The sequence below is a fragment of the Podarcis vaucheri genome (assembly GCF_965113315.1).
Source record: "Podarcis vaucheri genome assembly, chromosome: 3".
In the NCBI taxonomy this organism is placed as follows: Eukaryota; Metazoa; Chordata; class Lepidosauria; order Squamata; family Lacertidae; genus Podarcis; species Podarcis vaucheri.
In genome coordinates this window covers 13,442,965-13,468,699 of record NC_138761.1, presented here as the reverse complement: position 1 = coordinate 13,468,699, position 25,735 = coordinate 13,442,965, and the positions used below count along the sequence as shown (strand labels likewise).

The following is a 25,735-nucleotide window of genomic DNA, read 5'->3' as shown; positions in this document are numbered from 1 at the left end:
GCACAGAAAAGCTGTCTACCGTATTTTTCGCTCTATAGGATGCACTTTTTCGCCTCCAAAAATTAAGGGGAAATGTGTGTGCGTCCTATAGAGCGAATGCAGGCTGTGCGCCTAAGCCCAAAGCCAGAACAGGGAGACAGAGCGCTGCGCAGCGCTGCACAGCGCAGCGCTCCGTCTCGCTGTTCTAGCTTTGGGTTAGCTGTGCAAAGCCTCCGCAGGGCAGCGGGGTGCCTTCATCCTGCTGCCCTGCAGAGGCTTCACGGGCTGCCCCAGAAGCCAGCTTGGGGATGGCTGCGCGAAGCCTCGGCAGGGCAGCGGGGTGCCTTTACCCTGCTGCTCTGCGGAGGCTTCAAAGGCTGCGCTCCGGGGGCTTCAGGCAGCTATCCACAAGCCTTTGGAGCGCAGCAGGAGTTCCCGCTGCGCTCTGAAGGCTTGCGGATAGCTGCCTGAAGCCTGGAGTGTGAGAGGGATTGGTGCACACCGACCCCTCTTGCTCTCCAGGCTTTGCTTCGCTGGAGAGGCGCTGCACAGTTTTCCCTCCCTGCGTAGCACCCCTTCAGTGAAGCGGGAGGAGAAATGGAAGGGGCTCCGTTTTTCCTATCGCTTCGCTGAAGGGGCGCTGAGCAGAGAGGGGGAGAATTTTTTTTCCCTGTTCTCCCCCTCCTATGGTCCGGTGCATCCTATAGAGCGAAAAATACGGTATGTGCTGCAGCTGAGTTGCAAAACACATGACTTGCATGCAAATGGTGGCAGGATCAGTTCCTGGTACCTCTGTGTAGAACTGAGAAAGACTCTGCTCTACAACCTTGAGACAGCCAGTGTAGATCAGAGGTGGCTAACCTGTGCTCCTCCAGAGCTTGCTAGACCACTTAGGAGGCTGCCTTGTACCAAGTCAGTCCATGGGTCCATCTACCTCAATGTTGTCTACACTGACTGACAGCAGCTCTCTGGAGTTTCAGGCAGCGACTCTTTCCCAGCCCTTCCTGAAGAGGCCAAAGGGATTGAACATATTAATCATGTGATTAATAGCCTCGTAAGCTTTGCCCAGCACTGTGTCCTGGGTTTCCTCGATCCTTTAGAAAGAGGAGGCATAGAAACCTTAACACCAGCCTCCCCATTTTTGCCAAACGGGTGAATTTGGTTTCCATGGCAGCAGAGACAGGCAGATTTTGACTTTAAGGGCATCAACAGATGAAAGCATTCCGCTTCAGCAGACAAGGCCCCCCAAGTCTTGAGAGCGACACATTCAATTCCTTTCAGTCCATGGTTCTCGTGACATGAAGTGGATCACCTTTCGTGGTAATTTCTAGGGAAGACTTGAGCTCTTCCCCGGAAAGTTTTAGTCTGAATAGGGAGTGCTTAGTTATAACCATCTGGGAGTAATTTTGTGACACAGCCTATTGTCTTAAGTCAGGGACAGCCAACATGGTGCCCATGAGACACTGTTGGACTCCAACTCCCATCAGTTGCAGCTAGCATGGCAACCTGTGTCTCTAGTGTTTGCAGGGTTAAGAACAAGACTGAAAACTGCCTAATAACATTTACCATGAATGTGCCATGCTGTGTGCTAATTACAGGTAGGTAGCCGTGTTGGTCTGCCGTAGTCAAAACAAAATTAAAAAAATCCTTCCAGTAGCACCTTAGAGACCAACTACGTTTGTTATTGGTTTGAGCTTTTGTGTGCATGCACACTTCTACAGATACACTGAAACAGAAGTCACCAGACCCTTATATATAGTGAGAGGGTGGGGAGGGGTATTACTCAGAAGGTTGCTGGGAATGAGTGACTGGCTGATAGGTGTGGTAAACCTGTTGACGACTATTAAGGACGGCAACAGGTCTTACAGGAAAAAGCAAGGGGTGAGATGGCTAAAAATAGCTTTATCATGTATAATGAGATAAGAATCCAATGTCTCTGTTTAGACCAGGTCTCTTCATGGTTTTAAGCCGGGGTCAGCAAACATTTTCAGCAGGGGGCCGGTCCACTGCCCCTCAGACCTTGTGGGGGGCTGGACTATATTTTGAAAAAATAATAATAAACAAATTCCTATGCCCCACAAATAACCCAGAGATGCATTTTAAATAAAAGCACACATTCTACTCATGTAAAAACACGCTGATTCCTGGACTGTCCAGGGGCTGGTTTGAGAAGGTGATTGGACCGGATCTGGCCCCCAGGCCTTAGTTTGCCTACCCATGGTTTTAAGTCTGGTAATAAGTTGCAATTCAGCAACTTCTCTTTCCAGTCTATTGCTGTGTGCGGAAAGCTTATTTGAACAGTGAGTAGTTACTACGATCTGCTCAGACTCATGGTTCATGGTTTGTAATCAATCACTGACTCTGTCTGCATTGCTTTCATATGTGGTGTGTTTGGGGGTATCAGAGCTCAGAAGTAAACCACCAATCCATAGGACGGAAGATACTAATAATAGGGTTTCTCTGGAGTAAACAGGATGCAAATTTCTCACTTAGCCGGTGCTGAAAATCAACGTAATGGAAGCAAAGAAGGAGAGAGCATTGATTTTTTGATGAAATATTGTGCTGCCCCAAAGGCTTTGCATTAAGACTAGGCAGAATCCTGACATTTCCTAACCTTTTGGTGCCCGTTGTTGAATTTTAATAACATGCTTTTTAATTTTGTCCGCTTTCTGGTTGAGACTTAATGTATTGACCCTGCCGGACCTTTCTGACCACAGTGATGATAATGTATTTGTGTGTATTTATATGCTATATCGGTGTCTGCAGAGAGGGCTTTATGAAATCCATAACAACCCACTATATAAAATACGCATTGATTGAGATCCAGCGCCATTAAAATCAGCAGGAATTTTGCCATGGACTTTAATAATGTTGCAGGCCAGCCCAGTCTCCAAGTAATGGGAGATCCCAGGGGTTTCGGCCACACTTACTTGGGGTCCATGTTTTCTTTTGGAAATGAGGCACAGTGGAAATTGTAGTGTCTTTCATGACATATTTTTTATTTGCACATTTATACAACCTGAGCCTATGATGGAGGGGTTCACAGCATAAACATTTCAATGGGGCCTTGCTTCGTCCATAGGTACAGCCCTGAATCCAAACTGCCATCAGCCACTCTGCTCTGCCCGCTGCTTTGCGTCTCAGTCACAAAACTCTCTAACCTCTGATTTTATCTTCTAACTAACTCTAGGTTAAGAGAGGAGCCCTTCCCATTTGCCATCTGGCACAGAGCCCCCTCTCTTTGGCTTACCTTATGTCCTGTCATCTTCCTTTAGTTCCCCTAATGGCCCATCATCCCAGGCAATTTCTTGGGCATGGAAATCTTAACCTAGCTCAATTATAGCTATAACACTCAAATGGAAGCATGGGAGAGGCTCTGGAGAGGGAAGATATTAAATTTACATCATGTTACGATCTAAAAGAAAACTGTATGAAAATGCTTTACAGGTGGTATTTGTTAAATTAGCCAAAATGTTTAGATCTAGACCAAACACCTGTTAGAAATGGAGGGAGGCAGAAGGCACATTAATCCACATGTGGTGGAACTGTAAAAAGATCAGAGAGTTTTGGGAAATGATCTATAATGAGCTCAAGAAAATGTTTAAACACTCTTTCCCTAAAAAGTCTGAAGCCTTCCTGCTAGGAATTATGGGTAACGGAATCCCAAAGAAGTTCAGGAGAGTTTTCATGTACTCCACAGTAGCTGCCAGAATTCTATTTTTTTTTTTTATAAAATTTTTATTAGTTTTACAAGAGTTTTTATAACAAACAAACATAAAAGAAAAACAGACAAACAAAGAAATATAATTTCAAAATATCCTTTCATAGACTTCTTTCCTCGGACTTCCCCATACCTCCCCTTTCTGCATCCTCATGTCCAAATTTTATAGCAACTTATAAATATTTTTTCCCATCCTGGTTCCTCATAGTCCTTTCTTGATCTATTCTTATATTACTGCAACCCTTTCTTTCTGTAAAATCTCGACAATCTAAACTTCATCAAGTTTATAATAGTTCTTAAGATAGATCTTAAATTTCTTCCAGTCTTCTTCCGCAGCCTCCTTTCCCTGGTAGCTGCCAGAATTCTAATCGCAAAAAACTGGAAGGGGGAAGTGATCCGATCCAAATCAGACTGGCAAAATAAATTGAGAGAGTATGCTGAACTAGCGAGAATATCAGCAAGGTTACAAGACGTTACAGATGAAAAATTTATTAGAGTGGGACATATATAGAGTTTACCTAAAAGAACATTGCCAAAATATCAATCCGTTGGCAGGCCTTGACTGAGTTTCTGCATGTAATAGGACAACTTTATAAATTTAAAGCAATCAGAATAATTCAGAGAAGATAAAGTTAAGTGTGTAACTAAAGAATGTGGTTTGGGAAGACAATGGGGAGATCGGAGGTTATGATGAATTTAATCACAAATTGATGTACACAATAAGTAACAATTACGAAATGAATGTTTGTTTATTTTCACGTTGTCTTTAACATCTATTGACTATTCATGTTATACAGTTTTAAAACCAATAAAGCAGTTTAAAAAACCAAAACAAAACCTAGCTTAATTACCGTATTTTTCGCTCTATAAGACGCACCAGACCACAAGACGCACCTAATTTTTGGAGGAGGAAAACAAGGAAAAAAATATTCTGAATCTCAGAAACCAGAACAGCAAGAGGGACTGCTGCACAGTGAAAGCAGCGATCCCTCTTGCTGTTCTGGCTTCTGGGATACCTGTGCAGCCTGCATTCGCTCCATAAGACGCACACACATTTCCTCTTACTTTTTAGGAGGGAAAAAGTGAGTCTTATGGAGCAAAAAATACGGTAGCTGCTAACATTTGCTGATTCCAGGGGATTCAAAGTGTCTAGCACACAGCTTGATGCACACAGGTCTGGCTTGAAACACATGGGTCTAGCACCCAGTTTTAACATGCCCAAGCATTGATTAAATTCTAACACCTACTGGAGCCATGAATTTACAGGAGTCTGGAACTCACAAATGTGGACTGTCCCCCATTTTGAAACTGCTGTTTTATGGAGTTGGTCCATTAGTCCATCAAGTCTAGTATCCTCTGCTTTTGACGGGCAGCAGCTGGTGCCTCCCCACCTGTGTCCAACCAGCCCATGACAAAGAAGGGTTTAAATACCACAACCACATAAGATCAGGCCATTGAAATGACCTAACCTGGGGAGAAAACAGTAAAGACCTGATGAAGAGAGCGCAGCAGAGGTTATGTTTTCTGAGAATCCTCCGGAAAAATAATCTCTCAAAGGACCTGTTGATGGCAGTTTACCATAGTACTGTTGGGAGTCTATTAACTTATGGTCTCTGTGTGTGGTTTGGGAGCTGCATGGTCAGGGGGAAAACAATGCTGTCCAGGGGTGTAAAGACTGCGGAGAGAATAATTGGGTGTCCTCTTCCCACCTTGGATCAAATCTACGCTTCCAGGTGCTATAAGAAAGCTGCAGAGATAGTGCAGGATAGTGCGCACCCCAGAAATTATCTCTTTCAGCTTCTGCCTTCTGGAAGAAGGTATAGGGTTATAAAGACTAGGACTAGCCGCCTGAGAAACAGTTTCTAGCCAAATGCGATTTTGGTTTTAAACGCAGGGGAAGGTAGTCTTTGTGGGAGTATATTGTATTTAATTATGGGGTATCAGAGTTTTTAGGGGGTTGACCAGGCTGGGATAGCAGGCTTGTTGGTTTTTGAATGTCTGACATAGATTTTTTCAATTCCGTTGATCTGTATGGGACAATGACAATAAAGATTATCGTATCGTATGCAAGGAAAAGAACCAGAATATCATGCATATAGAGATCTCAGTTCTCCAAGTGCTGCTCCTCATGCAGACAAAACAGCAACATCCACACAGAAGAGGCACACTGGGGTAGAAGTACCACCCGGGGGGGGGGGATTCTGAAGGGACTGGACCTCCCAAATGGCGCAATGAAGACTGTTGAGGGAGGAGGGGAATGAAGTATTTATTTGTTTTATTTCACAGGATTTCTAAACTGTTTAGTTATTTTAAAAAATCTCTAAATGGTATGTAAGGCACAACATAAGAACAATAAAAATAAAACCAGCTAAATCATGAAAGCCAGGAAAACAGTTTTACGGGTAGTATTATGATAGATGTAGACAGGAATTTATTACTAATAGGATCTCGTTTATGGGTTGAGGAAAACCTGGGGGGGGGAAAATATGCGTCTTTGCAAGATTGCTGAAGAAGGAATGTTTCACAAAGAGAGGAGGGAAGGCCACAGGGCTGGTGCAATGATGAAAAAATGGCAGGAGTAAAATTTCCCCAGATGACCCAAGTGATCTTTAGGGATGGGGAAGAAATTTGATTTGGTCGAAAGCAGAACCTGCTAAATTAACACGAAATAGCTTGCGGAAATGTGTATAATAGTCAAAAATTGCATAAAGATAACTAAAAATACTGTATGCACTAAAATAATGCAAATTTTAAAATGAGGATTCTTTTCTTTTAAAAAAATATATCACAAATTGATGCAGAAATGTGGAGAACTAGATTTAACAGTGGGATAAAGGGTGAGAAACTTGGAAAAACTGAAATGGGCAGTGAAATATACTCGGAGTCGAGTGTGAATTTCATGCTCTTTATTCAGCTCATACTAGCAATGAATGAAACTTCCCACAAAACATCTAGCTATATATACATTATTTACACAATGGGCCTCGCGTGATTGGCTAATTCTGGGCTGCTCCTGTAGGCCAATCAGGTTGCAGATTCACTGGATTGGGTGGCTCCTGCGGACCAATCAGACTGCTGCATTCTGGATCCTATTATTCTAGGATTCAGCTCAGTACATAACAGGCAGATACTGATTTTACAGGTCTATACAGGGATAGGAGGTCTTTCGAACCGTTATAGGGAACCCATGAAATACAGAAGCAGAGTGACTATTATACAGGAAATCTTGCAGTGCTCTAACTGGTCTGCCCTTTATTTTCTCCTTGCAGGAAGGCCTGGCTGACCAACGTTGGAAGCCCAAGCTCACGCATCGACCGGACTAATTTTGCTAATGAGAAAGAGATCTCTAAACTTGAGTTCACAGGCTTTAGCACAAGATACTAGCCAAATAGAACAACACCAAGCTGATTGTACTGCTTGTAGTAATTAATCAATTGAAATTATTGTTGATGTTATCATTATATTATTTACTTAATTGAAACACTATAGTAATATTAATTATAATATTGATTGATTATATTGTTAGGTTTCTGCTTTTGCATGATAATGTTTCATGCTTCTCTGAAGTGCATGATCCCACTTTTTGAAACCTTCCTGAATGTTAGGGAAATGTAGCAATTCTCCTATTTGCATTCAGTAGGAACTGCTGTGCGCTGTGATTTTAGAGAGACATTTTTTTGAAAAATGACGTCTTTACAACCACTGGCTCCCCCAAGCTGTAGCTGCCCCTACAGATTTCAAAAAGGCAAATAGGAGCCTCTCTCGAGGCAAGTTCTTAGCAAGCCCAACTAAGAGTGTGATTGCATTTAACAGTGGCTGTTTCCTTCTTCTAAAGAACAGCTGCGTTGGGAAATGAGGTTGTGATGGAAGTATCCCTCCTGAGGCCAATAGCAGTTTGGGGGTGTGATTTTCGCTGGGAATACGGCAATGCGAGAAGGGTTGGCACACCAGGCTCCCACTCCTGATCACGCCACCACCCTTGGCTGCTGCTTGGAAGAAAACATGGCACATTAATGCATTTAACATCCCATCCAGGCCGACCCACAGTCCACTCATAACAAAGCATGAAGCACACTGGTTCCAATAGGACTCCAAAGCATAATTGCATCAGATTGTGCCCTTGGCAGTTATTGCTGTGTTTATTTACAGAGCAACCCTACCCGTCTTTACTTGGAAGTAAGTACCACTGCATCCAGTGCGGCTTACTCCCAGGTAAGTGCTGACTTCTTCACTATAGGATTCCTCAGCTGTATCTGGTTGGCTTCACATCACAGAAACTACAACGCCTTCTCTGTCTCTCTCTCCCTCTCTGGCCTGCCTTTCAATATGTTTACTTTGCATTCTGATCCAAGTGACTTAGACAATGTTAAAACAATATGAAAACTACCCGATGCCCTTAGTTCTCTTGCGAACCTTCATTGCTTGAATCCAGGGTTCATCCATCTATAACAGGAAAAACCCAAAACTGTTCACAATTGCCTGATGGAAATGTGGAAAATGAATTAAATAAAAATAAAATAAAAAATGTGTTTCAGTCTTATCTCTGTTTTAAAGGTAAAGGGACCCCTGACTGTTAAGTCCAGTTGTGAACGACTCTGGGGTTGCGGCGCTCATCTCGCTTTATTGGCCGAGGGAGCCGGTGTTTGTCTGCAGACAGCTTCCGGGTCATGTGGCCAGCATGACTAAGCTGCTTCTGGTGAACCAGAGCAGCGCACGAAAATGCTGTTTACCTTCCCGCCAGAGTGGTACCTATTTATCTACTTGCACTTTGACGTGCTTTCGAACTGCTAGGTTGGCAGGAGCTCACCCCATTGCAGGGATTCGAACCGTGACCTTCTGATTGGCAAGCCCTAGAATCTGTGGTTTAGACCTCATGCAAATTCCTTACTAACCCTAGCAATGTGCTGAACATGCCATGTGAAAATTATGAACAGAAATTTTGATGGTTGTTTTGCACTTGTATCAATAAGCACTCATGATAACATGATGGAGATTTTGATGCACTATAGTCAAACTGATGTGACTGGAAGATGCTGCTCATCAATATCTCCATTGTCTTTGTGACACTGGCATGTAGCAAGAATGCAAGGACACTGGCTCTTGGGTCTCCTCCAGATGACCCGTTTATGGAGAATTTGTTCTTATTTGCCTGCGCAAAACTACCAGGGAGGTTAGACTCCTTCCAGTCTTTATGGAACATTCAGGGTGGTTATATGATAATGAACATTTGCCCTGCGTTCATCTTTCTTTGCTTGCAGGGTGTTCATACATCTTTTCTTTAATCATTCACTCATTCTGTACTTTTCCGATGCATTCCCCAACTGCAAAATGTCCCTTTCTTTCTTAAAGTGGATTTGTTGGGCTAGGTTGGTAGAGCTCTTTCATCCATTTTAATTGCACAAACTTAAAGTTCCAGGACGTGCTTGAATTCTTCCTACAAAACAGCAGCAGTCCGGAGGCATCTTCTCATGTAGAACCAAAGGAGTCATTCTCCAGCACTGTTTTACTGATGTCATTCGTAAAGCATGAATTCAATTTTTTTTTTAAATAACTAAGAAATGGTCTGCCGTGGCGGAACAGCCTGTGTGTGGAGAGCACTGTTCCTTCTGACTATTGGATTTATTTTCATTGGGTCTTTTGTCCATGCCTAGCCCTGTGGATTTCCTTCAAGTTCTTGCCTGGGTTACTAACAAGTTGTTATCGTTCCAGATACACACAGCTTTTGTGATCACCCACAAGCATCCTTTGTTGAGTTCCTAGAGGGTGACCCTTGTTAAAACGAAATGCAAAATGGCAAAGATCAAGTGTAGGTCTTGTTCAATAGCCGGAATATCCTTCGGCTTTAGACTGTGATCCAGAGCCAAAACGATGGTGATGTTGAGTTACAGGACACACACACACACACACACACACACACACGGCTCAATGTGTTGTTTCCACAATTCATTATCACTGTGCTGTGGTGTAAGGCACAGGGTGGGCAGACTATAGGCGTTGTGGATCTACTTTGTTTTTTTACTAGAACCTCAAGACCTCCCAACCAGGTGCAGAAAACATACAGTGAAAGAATGTGGTGCCTCTGACCACATCATGAGCCGAGGAATTTGTTTTCAGTACTGGAACTGAAGCCAGTTCTGTCCCACGAAAAGGCCACTTCTGGTTAGCTTGCTTCATGTCCTCAGTCTAATTTAGGTGGGGAAAGTAGTTTGGTTGTTGCTATTGTTAAACAATTGGGAGTTACAAGCTGCAAATTTACTATAAGGTCCACTGCAAAACTCCCAGAGATCTAGAGATCTACTAGTATGGTGGTACCTGAGGTTACAGATGCTTCATGTTACACGATTTCGGGTTGTGCACTGCGGCGAACCTGGAAGTACCGGAACGGGTTACTTCCAGGTTTCGGCACTCGTGCATGCGCAGAAGTGCCGAATTGCGACCTGCGCGTGCCCGTGCGCAGACGTGGCACTGCAGGTTGTGAACGCTGTGGGTTGTGAACATGCCTCCCACACAGATCCATAGCTGTCAACTGTCCCTTATTTGGCGGGAAACTCCCTTATCCCAGCGCCGTGTCCCGCTGCTGTCCCTTATTGATGATATCCCGTAAATTCCCCGGGTTTCAAAGGAAGCAGCTCCTCTCCCTCCCTCCCTCCCTGCCGGCCAGGGAGGAGGGAGGTTCCAACTGTGTTGCTTAGCTGCGTTGCTCACCCAATAAGGAGTCTAAGAACAACTGGGGGGTGGAGCTTGCATGCCTTGTGCCGATCAAATTGGCCGCGTTGCCTGGAGACTCGCCTTTGCTCAGCGCTTCCCAGCAGAGAGGTGACGGTGGTTTTCCTTGCTGCATCCCCTTTGCTGGGTTGCTGCGCTGTGGGAACCACCGCTTGAGGCTTCGTTTGGCTGCTGGCTGGGCTTTCTGCCTTTGACTCGGAGGGGCTCAGAAGTTGAACATACCTGTGCCCGAAAAATCCCTTATTTTGGCTGCTGATCCCTTATTTTCGAGGCTGCTGGTCCCTTATTTTCAAATCTGTAAGTTGACAGCTATGCACAGATCACGTTCATAACCCGAGGTTCCACTGTATATCCTGATACCATAGAATCATAGAATTGTAGAGTTGGAAGATACCGTGAAGGCCATCTAGTCCAACCCCCTGCAATGCAGGAATCTTTCGCCCAACACGGGGCTCGAACCCACAACCCTGAGATGAAGAGTTTCATGCTCTACCATCTGAGCTATCCCACCTTCCCCATTCCTGCTGTGTAGGATAAAAAGATGAAGGACCTGTCTAAACTGAGTTCTACAGGAGTCTCTTAGGCATGAAGGCCGAACAGCTAATATACATGTGTTGAGTAAGCTCTTCCATGGATCTCTCTTTTTTGCTACCATTGGTAGTACTCAAAGCCCTTCTCATCCCTGTGCAAAGATTCCAGTGCACATACAAGCAGAATAATCCGATTGTCTACCAAATGCTCAGGAGGGACTGGGAAATACAGCCAGATGATCAGCAGAGGACTGCAAGCATTAGACGTGTTGAAGCGTGGGATCAAGGAATTGAGTAAGGAAGAGTAGAGGAAATGAGCACATCAGTCGCCAGGGGAGAGTAATATAAGGGCAGGCACTGAGAGATGGAATTGGAGGGTTATATCATGGCTTTGGATGAAGAGATGCATGAAATATGTGGGTGCTCTGCATCCAGCAGTACAAGGCATGAGGCTCTTTTCTCTAACCTGATGCCCTCCAGAAGTTGTTGGACCACAAGTTGTTGTTCCCTGACCATAGGCCATGCTAGTCGGGGCTGATGGGATTGAAGTCCAACAAACAGGAAGATATATAAATTGAAATCCAACCTCTGTGTGGTGGAGAGATAGGAACAACAATACATATGTGGTGGAGGTGTGAGGAAATTAAGAAATTTTGGATAGTAGTACACGAAGAACTAAAGAAGATGTTGAAAATACCAATAACAAAGAAACAAGAGACATCACCTTGGATTGATAGATGATGAGATACCATGGGGGGGAGAACTTTTCTATATGCAAGTACAGTGGTGCCTCGCAAGACGAAATTAATCCGTTCCGTGAGTCTCTTCGTCTTGCGGTTTTTTCGTCTTGCGGTTTTTTCGTCTTCCGAAGCACGGCTATTAGCGGCTTAGCGGCTATTAACGGCTTAGCGGCTATTAACGGCTTAGCAGCTTTAAGAAAAAGGAAATAAACTCGCAAGAACTTGCAAGACGTTTCGTCTCGCGAAGCAAGCCCATAGGGAAATTCGTCTTGCAGAACGACTCAAAAAACGGAAAACTCTTTCATCTAGCGAGTTTTTCGTCTTGCAAGGCATTCGTCTTGCGGGGCACCACTGTACAGTTGCTAGGATAGTGATTTCTGCTAGGTGGAAGTCATAAACTATACCCACAAAAGAGGAATGGATTTGTAAACTATCGGTAAATGAATATTTAATTTTGGCAAAAGTGAACTGCTATAATAAGAAATCAGTTGAATCAAAAAATTTAAAAGGAGTGGAAATGTTTTGATGAAGATATGGCAAAATGTTGCTCAAAAAAAGATATGCTAATATGCCTAGATTAAATTGTGAAGTACTGGTTGGAAGAAAAATTAGTAAGGAAAGATAATAAGAATATATGGATGATTTGAGAAGACTGTAGAATGCAAGGATTATTGTAAATTGTATAATGTGGAGGAAATTGAGTGGGGGCAGAGGGAAGTGGGAAGAGGGAGAAAAAGAATAATATGATGGATTGAGAACATATAAATGTAAATGTATGGGGGGATGGGGAGGAAATGGTGTTGGCTTCGGTACATTTGTATTGTAATGTAATATATGAAAACCAATAAATAAATAAAAAAGGAAGAAAAAAAGGAAGATACCAAGCTGTCGAGGAGTGGAAAATGGCATCAGGAAAGGAAACACAAATTTCATTCGTTCGTTCATTCATTTATATACTGCCCTTTGTCAAATAAATCCAGGACAGTGAACCACATTGAAAACACACGACAGAATGATAAAAACATAGTAAAAATATAGTAAAAAGCATACTGACACACAGCCTAATCATAAAATAATAATCCTCATGACAGTTGTCCTCCCCACACTTTTACAGGCCATAGATTATTTGATAGACATAGGCCTGGGTAAAAAAAGAATGCTTTCGCCTGGCCCCTGACTACATGTAGTGATGGCGCCAAGCGAGCCTCTCTGGGGAGAGTATTCCACAATTGGGGAGCCACCACGGAAAAGGCCTGTTTTTGTGTTGCCACTCTCCGGACTTCTCTGGTGTGTGTGTGTGGGGGGGGGGACGGACGACACACACACATACACATAAAAAAGAACTTCAGATGAAAAGTGCTGGGTCTGGGTCTGTTTGTATGGGGAGAGGCGGTCCTTAAAGCGTCCTAGAATAGGAATGGAGACCCAGTGACTTTGCACATGTGATTGGATTCCAGTTCCCATCAGCCCCAGTCAGCATGACCAGGAGTGAGGGGTTGTGGGAGCTGTAGTCCTGTAACACCTGGAGGACCACGGACTGCCCACCACTCTGCCGTAGAAGACCATAGCTGTCAACGTTTCCCTTTTTTAAGGGGAGAGATTCCATCAGGCAAGGTGTCCTTCCACCTGCCTTGCCCCACCCTCCGGCCCTAGGAGTCCTCATAAGGGAGCTGTTCCTGGAGGAAGAACTGTGAGGGGAGAGACTCCATCAGGCAAGGCCTCCTTCCACCTGCCTTGCACTACCCTCTGCTTCTCAATGTGAACTGTATTGTTTTATGTACTGTGGCTTGCCGTTGTTTTATTGATTATAGTTTAGATATTAATGCAACTGTTGAGTGGATTTCTGTTTAACTTTTATATGTTTTTATTATTTTATACTATTCTAATTGATTGTTGAATGTAGGCTGCCTATTTCAAAGTTATGTTTTATTATCACATTTTTGTATTGCATTAGATTGTTGTACATTTTTTGTTTCTTCAGCTTGTAAACCGCCTTGAGTATTGTAAAATAGAAAGGCGGTATACAGATTAAAAATGATGAATGGTGATGATGATTCCAAATAGGATTCCTCGCAAGAAAAGGGAAAAGTTGACAGCTATGGTAGAAGAAGAGTTTGGATTTGATATCCCGCTTTATCACTACCCAAAGGAGTCTCAAAACAGCTAACAATCTCCTTTCCCTTCCTCCCCCACCACAAACACTCTGTGAGGTGAGTGGGGCCGAGAGACTTCAGAGAAATGTGACTAGCCCAAGGTCACCCAGCAGCTGCAAGTGGAGGAGCGGAGACGCGAACCCGGTTCACCAGATTATGAGACTACCACTCTTAACCACTACACCACACTGGCTCTCAGAAGACAGCTGGGTGCCAGAACATTAGCCTACATAATCAAGCTGGGGGCCTTTGGTCAAGGAGAGGACTCTCACCAAGTCCTCTGTCCAACCTGTTTGGGCCTCTGATATTCCGACAGTATTTGATGCGCCGCAAAGCGATGAGGACGTTTTTGCAGCCACGTCCCCCCACGACGGGGATCTGCTGCTGTACTTTCCCTTACGTGACACCAATCTGTCGCCTCTCATTTCCCTGAAGTCCCCCGGAGCCTTTCCCGGCGCTCCTTTTATTCTTAGAAATCTGTGTGCATGTTTGCTCGCAGAATCCTCTTACTCTGAGAGAGAAAGAGAGAGAGAAAGAACGGGATTAGTCCGGAGAGCTTTACTGATTAATAACATGGGGCTGCCATCTCCTCCCGACTACAAAGTGTCCACTGTCAAAAAAAACTAACAAAACAAAAAGAGGACAGGGATTTAAGCAACGTTTGTGTGTGCTAATTTGTAGATACAGATGCACATTTAGAAATAATTACCATAATTAAACAGAGATATGCTGCGGCAGCAGAGAAAACTGCGCTCAGGTGATCTGAGTCCCTTCTCTGTCTGCTGTTGATGGGCAACTTCAGGGCTCCTTCTCTCCCATCTTATGGTTCATCATCGTTAAACCAGATTTGCACCAGATAAAGGACTGTCCTCTGACAGTCTTTCAAATAGATTCACTAGACCAGTGTTTCCCAACCACTGTTCCGCGGCATACTAGTGTGCCGCGAGATGTTGCCTGGTGTGCTGCGGGAAAAATTAAAAAAATCGAAAGTTTTTTTTTAAAAAAGTCAAATTTTCGATTGGGGCGCCATTACTAGATGACCCCTGGGGTTCCCTCCCTCCCTCCCGCTCTGCGCCTCCCTCCTCCTCCTCCTCCTCCGGGGAGGCCCTTCCTGGCTCTCGGCCAAGGCTTGGCGGCTGCCACTCACTCACTCGCTCGCCCACCCGTCCCTCCATCCCTGCACCCGGCCTCTCCCCCTCCGTCCCCGGCGCGGGGGCTGCCGGGATCCGTAGTCCCCTCGCCCTTGGGCTCCGCGCCCGCGCGGGGTCGCAAACTACGTTTCCCAGAGTGGCCTGGCGGGCCGGGCGTTTTGTTTGAAGCGCTCTTCTCCCGGCCGTGGAATGAGCGCGGCGGCGGCGGGCGGGCGGGCGGGCAGGGGTTCTTCCGCGCAGACCCCGCGCAGCCTGCCTGCGCCCCCGCGGAGATCGGGCGGTAGGATGGAGCCCGGGGATCCCCGCGGAGGTGGAGCGGCGGAGGCGGAGGCTGCCCCCCAGGTAGGGCTGCGTCGGGGTTTTTTTATTTTTGCAATGCTGCATCCGCGCCGGAGGGGACGCATCGGACCGCGGGGAGACCCCTTGGCGGGCGTGCAAGGCAATGCATGCGTGCAGGCGTTGCATGGAGTGCAGTGCAATGCAATGGCAACGCGGCGCCCTGCATGCATGCATGCAACTTCCACTGGCGCTCCGGACTTGGCAGGTGAGGGGGTTCCCCAGTGGGTGGCAGAGAGAGCCGGGAGGGCGAAGGGGAGCCGGGGGGGAGCAGCGCTGCTCCCCGAGCCGAGCCCAGGGGGAAACTTCGGCGTCGTTGCGCCGGGTGTTGGAAGCGGAGGCTGGCGGGGGCCCCTCACCTGCAAAACCTGGTCGCCTCTCATATATTTCGTGCATTGCATTCATCGCCCGCTTTCTCCTCCAAGGAGCTCCCGGGGGCGCGCGTGGTTCTCCCCGTGTTATCCTCGCAACAACAGCCCTGCGAGGTGGGTCAGGCGAGTGGCCCAAGGGAGCACCCAGGGATTGTCCTGGCCAGGTGGGGTGATTTGAACCCTGCTCTCTGCCCGGTCTTCGTCCTCATTTAGCCCCCACATGTGCATGACTGTGCATGACTGAGGTTTTCCCCCCTCGTCTTGGCTATGGTGTGAGTCTGTGCTGTTAATTAATGGGGTTCTGCCTTCGGAGAAGATGAGCCAGCCCTCAAGGAGGTGATTATGTAATTTGCTAGCAATTCATGTCCCTCCCGGCGTGACGCTGCGCGCTGACGTCACGGGGCTGTAATGGTGGTGTGCCTCGAGATTTTTTTCATGAAACAAGTGTGCCTTTGCCCAAAAAAGGTTGGGAAACACTGGACTAGACCACCAGGCTCCTTTGCATTGCCACAAAGGGACATCAAGAAAGAGGGGAAGGATGAGTTGCGGAGCCGGTGGCCCTCCAAATCTTGCAGGACAATTCCCAGAGTTCCTAGGGAATTCCCAGAATTCCCTGGGAAGAGGGATTCTCTTAATCCAGCCTGAACTTTGGCTCTGTGAGCGGAATAGCACCATTAACAACTACACCTCCCAGAATTCCATAAACGTGACTGTTTAAAGTGGTAACTTTAAAGTATTGCACGATTGTGGCTTAAATGAGCAACACACTGGACTGTTTTGCGGTGGACCTGCCATCTTTTAAAGTGACGTCAACAAGTCTCCTCCTGCAAAATCTCTTCCTCGTGATCACTCACTTTGCTTTTCCTGGTGGGGATAATTTCTAAGTCAACCAAGGCTCTGTAACAGGCTCCCGCTCTGACGTCGCTACTTGAAATGCCCGAGTCTAAAAAACCTTAAATAAAACATGCTTCCAGAAAGGAAGCCCCCATGGATAATGTATTAGGACAGGCCTCTGACACACCTTAGGTCAGTGGACCCGCTTATACTCCAACCCAGAGAGGAGAAGCAGCCAAGAAGGTTTCCTTCTTTTCCTTAGAGAAATATGAATGTATTTATAAGCTTCTCGTTATTTTTTCATTGACCTGACTCACAAAAGGGCACACGTTGCCTTCGAACAGCAACATTGCAAGCCAGATTGTGCAAGCAGAGCTTCTTCAGAAGGAGGCTCCATTGGGCTTCCATGGCTAATGAGCCCTAACAACAACAACCACCTCACGGATGTCTGATTCTTTCAAAAACCATCAAAACTCGTAGCTGCGGTGGCTCCTTTTGCTTTGCCCTGAGCTGCCAGCCAGTTTCGTCAGGTGAACCCCAAGTCCAGTTGCCATTTTGAAGAGGAAAGGAAGCATTTCTGTCCTCCAACCATGTTTCGTCAACACACCCTGCGTGGGACAGATCTTGCGTTCGCAAACTGTTCCTTCTGTCAGGGACGAGTACAAAAAGTACATTCCTTTTCATCAGCCCATTAGGGGACTGCAAGATTACAGGGCCCAGATAATGGATTTAGGTCATCAGCATTGCTGTATTGAAACTGCAGCTTAACTCTGATAAATAGCGCCTAGCAGCCTATTCTTCCTGCCCCGCTGCCTATTGTTGGAAGTTGGTTGCACCCTGTCATCATTTTGTTTTGGAAGAGTCAGCAAACTTAGATAGCCCTGCTGAAATCCTGCTCTCCCAGGCCTAATCTATGTCAGTTATTTATGTATTTATTTGTTGTTCTTTTGCAGTGTGTGTGTGTGTGTGTGTGTGTGTGTGTGTGTGTACACACACTGCTTTTTGTAGGGGACGAGACTCTCTAAGTCAGGCATAGGCAAACTCGGCCCTCAAGATGTTTTGAGACTACACTTCCCAACTTCCAATCATCCCTGACCACTGGTCCTGTTAGCTAGGGATGATGGGAATTGTAGTCCCAAATATCTGGAGGGCCGGAGTTTGCCTATGCCTGGTCAAGAGGGTCAAATCATTCCAAAAGTTCTTTAAAACTTTGGAAGTTCTTTTAAAAACCACAGTAATACAAACTCAACTTGACTGCACTGCAATGCAGGTATTCCACCTCATTCTCTCTTCCACTTCTCATTTCCTAACCACCAGCCAACTTTCTGTGGCCACTGAACAAGTCATATCCTCAACGGGCTGTTTTTGGGCTTGCCGCCTCTTAGTTCCATGCCACCAAAAATATTTGCAGTATTTTGGTACCCCTGAGCCTACTGTACGGATTCTTCTCTCTTGCACGAGCATTCCTGCTCAGAGATCCGAGTTCAAATCCACACCATCCATTTAAAGAGGGCCGGCCCACCCATGAGGTGGTCAGAGGCAGCCGCCTTGGGCGATGGAATCCCACAGGAGCAATGCTGCCGCCAGAGAAGCGGAGAGAAGTGGTGGTAGCTTCCAGCAAGGTATTACCCCTGCCACTGCTTCTCCTCGCTTTTCCCACAGTGGTGGGTGGTGGGGCAACCGCTGTTGCCGCTGGAGAAGCAAGGAAAAGCAGCTGTGGCTTCTGCATTCTGGCAAGATTTTGCAGAGCTCTTGTGAGATTTTGCCAGAACCCCAAAGTTGCTGCCACGCAACACCAGAATGGAGGCTTCAGCGATCACTTTAAGTGTCATGGCTTCCCTCAAAGAATTCTGGGTACTGTAGTTTACTCTACCCAGCACCATTAACAAACCACAGTTCTGAGGATCCTTTGAGGGAAGTTGACATGCATCGCCTGCCTGTGACTCAAGTTCACGGCTCATCATTTAGGATAAAATACTGTATTTTTCGCTCCATAAGACACACTTTTTTCTCCCTAAAAAGTAAGGTGAAATGACTGTTATGGAAGGAATGTGTGGTCCCTGGAGCTGTATTGCCCAGGGGCAAAAAGAAGATCATGCTTTTTTTTTTTTGAAAGAGGGAAGGGGGTGTTGAAACAAAGGTGCTGATCGGCAAGCGATCGGGAGCGAGATAAGGGATGCTAGAGGCAAAGGAGGCTGCTTGGGAGTGGGGAGGTAAAGACAGCAAAGTTGCAAAGGGGGAAACAGGAAGACTAAAGCAATAAGGAGAGAAATTAGAAGAAAAGGAGGAGCAAAAAACTGCTCCAGCTAAGGAAAAGACAGTAAGGCAAACAAGAGGGAAGGGAGTGTTGAAAGGAAACAGCTGATCGGTGGGATCCAAAGAGAGATAAAGGAAAACTAGCGGAGGCTGCCTGGGAGGGGGGAGGTAAAAGCCCATGGATCCTCAGGATTTTTGCATTGGGTCACCCCAAATTCACCATCAGATCACATGTCTGTGGCCACAGCATGAACCACAAAAATCATACAGCCACTGTATGATTTTTGTTCAGAATATTTTTTTTCTTGTTTTCCTCCTCTAAAAACTAGGTGCATCTTGTGGTCAGGTACGTCTTATGGAGTGAAAAATACGGTGAATTGCTCGTAACTCAATACTCTGTGCTTAGTTCAGAGGACCCAACAAAGATGGCAATTAATCTTATTACGGAAGCTAAATCATCTGTTGTTTTGCAACCATTCCTAAACCGTGCACATTTTATTTTTATTTTTGAAAAAGAGAGCTCTGCATACGGATTTATCTTAAGCCAAGTATGACATCTTCTCTCCCCAAAGGCTGATGAATCTTTCTCTTGAGTGTGAGGTCAGTAAGCATTTTGTAGCCTGAAAAATCTCCCAGAACCCTTTGCAGAGCCCTCTGGGGGGTTTCCTGCTGAGTTTTACACCAGGTTTTCCAGGAGGCTGAGCAAGGATCCAGATTATTTCATTTTAAGGCAGCCCAGAGAAAAATGCCATTATTTATTTTATAACGTCCTTCTGACCATAACTGAATTTATTGCTGGGGAATATATATATATATATATATATATATATATATATATATAAATATTATATATAACTAACAGCCACCATGTGTGTAGCCCCCATTTTATTGAAAAATACGTAGCAAATTGAGGTTCTGTCCCTCCCTAACAAAAGGCCTGCCCCCCACCAACAAAAATCCTGGCTACACCCATGACAACCGCCACACCTCAGCAACGAAAGGGTTTATCTGTGGATTTTATATATATTTACGCTCCAGCACACACCACTGGGTATATGTTGAAGATGTTCTCTGACAGCGTAATGCCACAGGGGATCCCTGTAACCAAGCATGCATAACAGAGACTGGCTAGCCGGGGGTGGGGTGGGGGGGCAGAGGGACAAGAACACACTGAAGGGGAAAATGGGGTTTAGCTTGCTGGACGAGATGCTAGGCTTCTTTTGAACAAGAGGTTCTCCACAGAAAAATAAATGTGCAAATTATAATGAAACACCTTCTTTGTTTGGGGGGGGGTTAAGCATGAAAATATATATATAGCTGTAATAATAAGGCAGTTTATAGTACGATTGCTTAAGCCAGGGGTAGGCAACCCGTGGGCCAGATGCGGCCCAATTGCTTTCTCAATCCGGCCAGCGGACGGTCCAGGAATCAGTGTGTTTTTACATGAGTAGAATGTGTGCTTTTATTTACATGCATCTCTGGGTTATTTGTGGGGCCCGGCTGGTGTTTTTACATGAGTGGAATGTGTGCTTTTATTTAAAATGCATCTCTGGGTTATTTGTGGGGCATAGGAATTCGTTCATTTTTTCCCCCTTCAAAATATAGTCCGGCCCACCAAATGGTCTGTGGGACGGTGGACCGGCATCCCAAGGCTGAAAAAGATTGCTGACCCCTGGCTTAAGCATTATAGTTGGGTGGTCAGCCCATTCCTGTTCACTTTGTAGGGTTTTTAACACACAATAACTTGTTCCACTGTGCTTAAGCTTTTGGATTAGGATTCCTTCAGCCAATTTTCCAGGTCTGCTCTGAGGACTTTAACGGTAGCCTCTGTCCCACAGAAATGTAGCAGGCAAACCATTTCCCATCAGTTTACCTCCATGCTGGCTCTTGGTCACACCTGAATGTGACACTGGTGAGCCTACTCATTAGCAACTCAGCTGCAAGCAACCCTGGATACAAATATCATGCTTTTAAAGATTCAGGTGGATAGCCGTGTTGTTCTGTCACAGTCATAATAAATAACAAGATGAGAGATGAAAAAACATTTTAAATAATTCCAGTGGCACCTTTAAGATCAACTAAATATAAGCTTTCAAGGTATGAGCTTTCGTGTGTAATACACACTCCGTCAGATACTCTGAAGCAGTGGTCGCTTCAACCTTATAACTGTTGCTGACCGTTGTGGCAGTTGGTTCCAAGGGATTTTTAAAGGGATGGATGACCAAAATTAGCTTTAGTATGTAAAATGGGACAAACGGGACAAACTTTATGCCAAAGGATAAATGGGCATAAATTTGACATCAGGAATCATAAAACAGAGAAACAGCGAAACTCACCTGGAGTATTGTGTCCAGTTCTGGGCACCACAATTCAAGAAGGACACTGACAAACTGGAACGTGTCCAAAGGAGGGCAACCAAAATGGTCAAAGGCCTGGAAACGATGCCTTATGAGGAACGGCTAAGGGAGCTGGGCATGTTTAGCCTGGAGAAGAGGAGGTTAAGGGGTGATATGATAGCCATGTTCAAATATACAGAGGAGGGAGAAAGGTTGTTTTCTGCTGCTCCAGAGAAGCGGACACGGAGCAATGGATCCAAACTACAAGAAAGAAGATTCCACCTAAACATTAGGAAGAACTTCCTGACAGTAAGAGCTGTTCGACAGTGGAATTTGCTGCCAAGGAGTGTGGTGGAGTCTCCTACTTTGGAGGTCTTTAAGCAGAGGCTTGACAACCATATGTCAGGAGTGCTCTGATGGTGTTTCCTGCTTGGCAGGGGGTTGGACTCGATGGCCCTTGTGGTCTCTTCCAACTCTATGATTCTATGATTCAATAGAACACTTCAATCTTCCAGGACATTCTGTACAAGATCTTAAAGTTCAACAAACAAAGTTCAATAAACAAAGGAATTTTAGAAATACACTTGAAAGAGAAGTTGCTGAATTACAACTCATTACCAAATTAAAAACTATGGAGAGAACTATGGATTCATGTCCCATTATACATGCTCCGGAAGTCCAGTCTTCTCTTTTTCAAGATAAACATACCCAGCTCCTTCAACCGTTCCTCATAAGGCTTTGTCTCCAGACCCTTGATCATCTTGGTCGCCCTCCTCTGCACCCTTTCCAGCTTGTCAATATCCTTCTTATCTTGTAGTGCCCAGAAGTGGACACGGTATGGACTAAACTAGATTCCTCTCGATACTCACAAGCCTTCTCCAGAAGTTTGTTTTCCAGCTTCTAAATACACACAGATATACTAGCTCTGGACAGAGATGTTCCACTTGATTGTCAGAGAAGAAGAAGAGAAGAGTTTGGATTTGATATCCCGCTTTATCTTTTTTTAAAAAATAATAATATTTATTAGTAGTTTCAAAGTTATAAAGAAAAATTAAAAATTAAAAACAACACTGTAATACATAGAAAGGGGGGGAGTGAAAACAACAATACAGCAAAAAAATAAAAATAAAAATGGAAAACACAAGAAAAAAGAAAACAACATAGATCCCAAATTACATATCTATAACTTCCATTGGCTTGTTTCATTGACCTCCTCACACCTCCCTTTTTGTATTTTAGTTTAATTAATTATTTCAGCAAATTCTTTCCATCTTTCTCAATTTTTGTTAAAAAAGTTATCTTGACAGTTTAACTTTATAATTAGCTCAGCAAATCCTTACCATCTTTCCCCATATTCTGTCATTCAAGTAGCCTTAATTTATTTAACCTTATCCTACCCTAAAATACCTTAAAGCTTAAATCTTAGTTTTCAAATATACATAACTCCTGATATCATTTCTGCTAGAGTCATATAGTTTCATTCCAACATTTTCCCTAATATTCATTAACTTTTAGCCAATTCCCTAAATAAAAAGTTTCCTTTATAAATTTTCTTCCAATCTTCATCCAACGTCTCATCTTCCTGGTCTTGGGTCGTGTCAGTCCTTACTATCCAATCCATCTAGTCCATCAACCTGGAAACCTTATGTCCGAGGCCCTTAAGTCTCTTCCATGTCCCTTCTACATTTCTTCTTCTTGTTGTTTATACTTGCCCTTTTCCTTGTCTTTCGTTGGTCTCTTTCTTAATTCCTTTCCTTTCTTATTGAGGAGTAGTTCTCTGGGGGGTTCCAACCCAGAGTTGTCTCCATCTCCCTTCATCAAACCCACCCATTCCCCAAAGTCCCACTCCCCACAGTCCTCGATAAAATCCAAAAAATATTTAAAAACATATTTCAAGGTCTCTCCAAAGTTAGGAACCTCCTCAAGACCAGATTCCCCCTGGCCTATTCCAACTTCAATCTTCAATGACAGCGGCTTATGCTCCTGTAGGGCTTCGAGTCTCTCCATTTGTATTATTTGAGGTGCAACCGCATCCTCCTCCATTATCTTCTGTTCTTGCCCAGTCAGTACTAATTCATGAGTTGGTCCCTAAATATCAATGTTCCCTGTTTGTCCACAGTTATTAACCACAACAGTCAAATCCATTTTTTCATTCATCAAGTCCATCTTCTCATGCATCTGTTCCAACAGGGCACTTGTCTTGCATAAAGCAAGCACCCAATCTTCCTCCCAGCTCATCTTTAGGCAAGGTCAGAAAAGACTGTTCCCACGGTCTTAATCTCACAGCTGTTGAGTCCTCAAGTATACTGCTGCAACAATTTAACAAGCTCCCTCTAGAGGAGACAATTTCTATTTGTATCCATTTTTTTTTTAAGGCAAGTCCAACAAAAGAAAATTACTTTCATTTTTCAGATATTTTCCGGATATTTTGTTTCTTTAAGATGCAAAAGGCAACATTGGAATCAGCTTGTTTCTCTTCTTTAACTATCTGTCAAAATGTTCCATTCACAGTCAATGAACCTACAATTTCTGTCTCTGACACCCCGTTCCCAGGTTAGAGACGGTGGAAACTCATCCTTCTCGCTCCCTCTTCTGCAGGGGTTAAACAACCCCCCCCTTTTCTCCCGCTTCCAAGAGGGTTTCAGTATTTCTGAATGAAGGAAATTTAGACTTTTTTGACAGCTTTCCAGGCTTTAGCTTACGAAGTTTTTGCTTTAGTCTATATACAAAAAGCAGAAGGCGGACTTCCTGTTTTGAACCTTCCCGCTTCGATGCCAAATTAAGATATTTCTTGATCCAATTTTCCGTTTCTACTCACGGGTACTTATTTTAAATCCAATTGTCCACAGGAAAAAGTCAACGCTCTCCGGCAATGGCTGTGCGGCTTCACTCCGTGAAAGTAGCAATTAGTTCGCAGCACTGCGCCGCTCACCCCGCTTCAATCCGGCGCCCAAAAAAGGGGTTCCCGGTGAGTAGGGGGGCGCTTCTGGTGCCCTGCTGAACCCCACGTTCCCAGGCTTCCTCCGCCTGGGATTTCTAGCGGGTCCCCGCCTTTGCCGCGGCGGGAAGACCCAGTTTTCACGGAGCTAGTTCCTCCGGTCAGAGGAACTCCGCCATTCACCGATGGCGCTGACCAGGAAGTCCCCCTCGATATCCCGCTTTATCACTACCCAAAGGAGTCTCAAAGCGGCTAACCTTCTCCTTTCCCTTCCTCCCCCACAACAAACACTCTGTGAGGTGAGTGGGGCTGAGAGACTCCAAAGAAGTGTGACTAGCCCAAGGTCACCCAGCAGCTGCATGTGGAGGAACAGAGACACGAACTCAGTTCACCAGATTACAAGTCTACTGCTCTTAACCACTGCATTATACTGGTCACCTGAAGACCTTGCTCCAACAGGACATCCCTGTGGACCAGGTCTAAGTTTTGTCTTCTGGCAATCTGTTTCTAGCAAAGCAGCACAGACTGCTATCCTGCATAAAATAAGAGCAGTGGAGAGTGAGTTGGTGGGAACTCTAAAATAAATGGCTGTGGCTGTGAACAGAGGCAGATGGACTCTCATCACTTGGTTTCTTCCACTTTGCAGGAATGTTCCACCCCTTGGAGAACATGGACGTTGGAACCGGCTGGGTGAGAAATACATGAAAAAATCAGTTTAGAGCAGGAAGCTGGTCCTGGCAAACTCACTAGTGGATGTCTTCCCGGATGCTGTGATTATATAAAACTAGGGGGCTACTAGACAGCAATTAATGACTGCCGTGAGGAGTGAGTTTACGGGTGAACAAAGGAGCAAGGCAACTTTTCTGCGCTAGGGAAGCTAATGTTTATTTATTAGTGCTATGTCACAATGCTTTGATGAAGATATTTCTGTAGGCAAATTAGGGATTCTTCGTTAGACTCGGCTGTTCTGTCACCATAAAACAATAAACTGTCATTTTAAAGAAAGAATGAAAACTGTGTGTTGCACGATTTTGATTCGGTTGGCCCAGTTATATAGATTTGAGGTGAGACATGTTCTGGGACAGCCCAAGAGATCTGGGCGCAAACACCATACATTTAAAACACTAACGTCTCAACAAATGAAACTGATCTGTAGAAAATGTAACTTGAAAAAAGAGACATTGCACATACTTTTGTAAACCAAGAAATCTTTAATAAAAAATATGGAGAGGAAAAAAAACCCTTCCCCAATGAATCCTGGGAGCTGGAGTTTACCCCTCACAAAGCTACACTCCCCAACACATTTAACAAACTACAGCTCATCCAGCCTGAAATAAATATTATCCAATATGGATTTCCCCACTAATTAACTCAAAGCACAATCCATTGGGAAGTTCCCTGGGGCTTGCGCAACACAATGGCTTATGTCCAGCGGGCCAAATCTGTCTGCCTCTCTGGTTTCCAGTCTGCTTGGCACCCAAAACCCACCAGCTGAGGCATTCGCCTCTGTGCTACAACCTGAACATGGGAGGAGCAAAAGTAAGTGCCGAGGCTGAAAACGCCACTTAATTAATAGATGTCTCCTTAATAATTTAAACGTCTTAATTTTGAGGTTTTTAAACAAGGGACACACACACACACACGTACATCACATTTCAGCCACC

General features: G+C 44.9%; 1 protein-coding gene across 2 annotated transcripts in view; it reads left to right on the top strand.

Moving 5' to 3' along the window:
• ACYP2 (acylphosphatase 2) overlaps positions 1-8,102 on the top strand; it is a 61,649-nt gene extending 53,547 nt beyond the window's left edge. Inside the window, exon 6 of one of the 2 annotated variants that reach the window (XR_014218226.1) lies at positions 6,970-7,072. Coding sequence is in view for 1 of the 2 variants with exons in the window: in XM_082218058.1 (XP_082074184.1) it covers positions 6,970-7,084 (115 nt within the window). In the remaining variant the exon portion in view is untranslated. Of the gene's footprint in view, positions 1-6,969 lie in introns of both variants that reach the window. The other variant, XM_082218058.1, reaches the window with a different exon arrangement.
• Positions 8,103-25,735: the final 17,633 nt, after the last annotated feature.